We start from the raw sequence: 3,220 nt of genomic DNA, 5'->3' as shown, positions 1-3,220 counted from the left end.
GGGGGGGGGGGGTCATGTGGATACTGCCAGACACAGTGGAGGCCCCCATGCAGAGAGAACAGTGCCTGCGTCCCAAACGGCACCCCTTTCCCTAAATAGTGCATTACTTTTGACCGGGCCACAATGGGCYCTGGTGCTTTAAATAGGGAATAGGATGCCATTTGGGATGGATCCTAACACAAGAGAGAGGAGTGTTCTGTCTCACCCCGGAGCTGGGAGGGGGGGCGGCGGCCGCCTGGCGGACTGGTGCAGGAGCCGCTGCTGGCTCATAGCTGTAGTTCTTAGACGCAGCAGGGGGCTGGTGGGGCAGCTGCTGCTGGAACACTGGTGAGAGAGGGGGAAAAGGAGAGGGGGAGGAGAGCGCCAGAGATAGCGAGAGAGAGTGGGGGGAGAGAGAATTGTGAGAGGGAGAGATTGAGTGATTGAATCAGAGTGAAGGATAGACATTTTTGGCTATTCAGTCTGACAAATGGGATCCCCCATTCCCCGGCACTCTGAAACAATCCCCCCCTCTGTCTCTCATCTCCTCCTGCTGTATTCCCCCTCTATCCCTCCATCTAACTGGCATCTCATTGGTCAGCCCCAGGGCTCTGATACAGAGAATTCCACAGCACAGCAAGTCAAAACTTGYAGCCATCATTTAGCGCCTTTCAGTCAATTATTATAACAATGACTCTGTGATATTGAGAGGTGACAACATGTACACAGTGAATGCACAGGTTAACCACTAGYTCACAATCATTGTATTCATGTGTGCTAAAAACAGGAACTGTCCACAGAGCAGAAAGATCAAACATTTTATCCCCATAGATAAATGTAACCATTTGTCTACTCTCACTGATGTTAAAGCTGCAAAATGTAATCAAATTTTGGCCGTGAAAAATACATTTTAGATGGTACAATGATTCTCTACACTTTACTTGCTTGTGAAATTAGGCAAACCATTGGAATTTTAGCAGGAAATGGCATCGTGCATCTTTAATAAATGTATTTTCATAGTTTGTGTGTGTGTGTGTGTGTGTGTGTGTATGTGTGTGTGAGAGACAGCATGTGTACCTGGATTGGGGCTGTTGGGCTGGGGAGATGGGATTTCTCCTCCCATCCTGTTCTTCTCAAACTCCTCATGGTACTTAATCTGTGTACACACACACACACATTATATTTACATTGTATAAGAGCTAAATGACAAATGTCACAGAGTGACTAGATATAATACCCAGACGTCAAAACCCCGATTGCATCCTGTTGACTGTACCAGTCCAGCAGATAGCTATTTAGAGCAGGGAAATAAAGTGCAGTTCCTGTCRTGTCCAGCAGGTGTCTCCAGATCCCTCCCCAGGCAGTAGGGCTGCGTGTGTAATAGGGGGGGCACTACAGTGCTAGGCTATGTGCTTCTGTTTCTACAATAGGCCTGCTGACACAGGAAATGACATCACAGCCGGAAGTTGGGTGACCTCAGCGCTGCCTAGCAACCCTTGCTGACACATCACGAGGAACAGGTGAAATGAGAAAAAGTGGAGAGAGAGAGAGAGACAGCCCTAAAGCGAGGGTAAGAAATTGAAAGAGTAACAGAGACCCAAAGGAGGAAGACAGAAAAGAATGGTGCAAAATATATCATGCCTAACAAAAATAGTGGGTGAGAATGTCAAATCAAATTTTATTAGTCACATGCGCCGAATACCACAGTTGAAGACCTTACAGTTAAATGTTACAAGCCCCTAACCAACAATGCAGTTTAAAAAATAACAAGTAGTTAAAGAGCAGCAGTAAATTAACAATAACGAGATTATGTACAGGGGGTACCGGTACAGAGTCAATGTGCGGGGGCACCGGTTAGTCGAGGTAATATGTACATGTAGGTAGAGTTATTAAAGTGACTATGCCTAACAGAGTAGCAGAGGAGTGAAAGGGGGGGGGGGCAATGCAAATAGTCTGGGTAGCCATTTGATGTTCAGAGTCTTATGCCTCGGGTAGAAGCTGTTTTAAGTAGCCTCTTGGACCTAGGACTTGGGCTACGAGTAACCGCTTGCCGTGCAGTAGCAGAGAGAACAGTCTTTGACTAGGGTGGCAGGAGTCTGACCATTTTTAGGGCCTTCCTCTGACACCGCCTGGTATAGAGGTCCTGGATGGCAGGACATGCTTTCCTTGTTTATTCAGGTTAATCAAAGCTGCATCACAACCAGCAGCAGCAGACCTAATATATCAACCCAGCCAACATCACAGAGAGAGACAGACAGCATTAATCTCCAAATGACCAATAAACCTGAGAGAGACGGATCCTTTACTGCAGTATAACAGCCCTACTCATATTCCCAGCCTGACTGAATTATAAGACTGACACTCACAGCTTAGATTCTGCCCTCTCTCTCCCTCCCTCCCTCCCTCCCCGGGTGGGTGAAAGAGGCCAGTGTGTTCAGGGTGTCAGAGAGGAGTGTATTCAGACTGACTAGAGGAGATGAGTGTTAAGTGGAGGAGATGCCAGTGTTAAGTGTGAGTGAGGACATTGCGTTCAGTGACTGAGAAGACAGTTTTTTTAATGCGAGACAGAGCGAGCAACATGTTCAATATGTTACTTGAGAGAGTGTCTAACATTACTTCTGTTTGTTTTGAAGGCGAAGGTTGCACACAGATGGTGTGTGTGTGTGTGTGTGTGTAACAGGAAAATCCCAGTCCAAGCCAGTCCCACTCCCGGACACAAAAGAGCCCCCCCTTCCTCTTAACCTTCACTACATGAATCAGTAGAAAGTAAAAACGAGGTAGGAAGGGAGAGAGAGATGGAAAATTTAGTGAACGTTCTCAATGAATGTCAATTAGAGTCATATGACAGAGAGATAAGGAGAGAGGGAGACAGGGACTAATCCAGACAGACAGCTGTGAACGAGAGGGGGCTGGAGTTGGACATCTCACATTTCAAAGAGAGCTGGACATGTCTGTCTCTCTGTGGCCTACTGAGTGTGGGTACATCCGAGGAGGAGGGAGAGAAAGTGGGGAAAGGAGGGAGAGAAAGACAGAGATCATCAGCCGYGCSCCTTGGCTTGGTCTGTCCACACACACTGCTAACAGCTGGGACATTGTAACAGACTTCTCATGAGGTTTCTCTTCTCTGCATTTGCCTTTATTTGCCTGGGGTTGTAGAAGTGTTGTGTGTGTGTGTGTGTGTGTGTGTGTGTGGGGATACTCCCAGACCTTGAATCCCATCAAACTGGTGTCAATCCTCAAG

At 47.3% G+C, this 3,220-nt stretch overlaps 1 protein-coding gene across 1 annotated transcript in view; it reads right to left on the bottom strand.

Moving 5' to 3' along the window:
* The window catches only part of LOC111981054 (LIM and SH3 domain protein 1), a 45,424-nt gene that overhangs the window by 2,509 nt on the left and 39,695 nt on the right, over positions 1–3,220 (bottom strand). The window contains exons 5-6 of the mRNA XM_024012177.2: positions 1,057–1,135; positions 206–324 (exon numbers count right to left, since the gene is read on the bottom strand). Of these exons, the coding sequence (XP_023867945.2) occupies positions 206–324; positions 1,057–1,135 (198 nt within the window). The remainder of the gene's footprint in view (positions 1–205; positions 325–1,056; positions 1,136–3,220) is intronic.

This window comes from Salvelinus sp. IW2-2015, linkage group LG20, assembly GCF_002910315.2.
Source record: "Salvelinus sp. IW2-2015 linkage group LG20, ASM291031v2, whole genome shotgun sequence".
NCBI classification, from domain to species: Eukaryota; Metazoa; Chordata; class Actinopteri; order Salmoniformes; family Salmonidae; genus Salvelinus; species Salvelinus sp. IW2-2015.
Note: the sequence above shows the minus strand (reverse complement) of the source record. Positions and strands in the feature narration are given on the sequence as shown.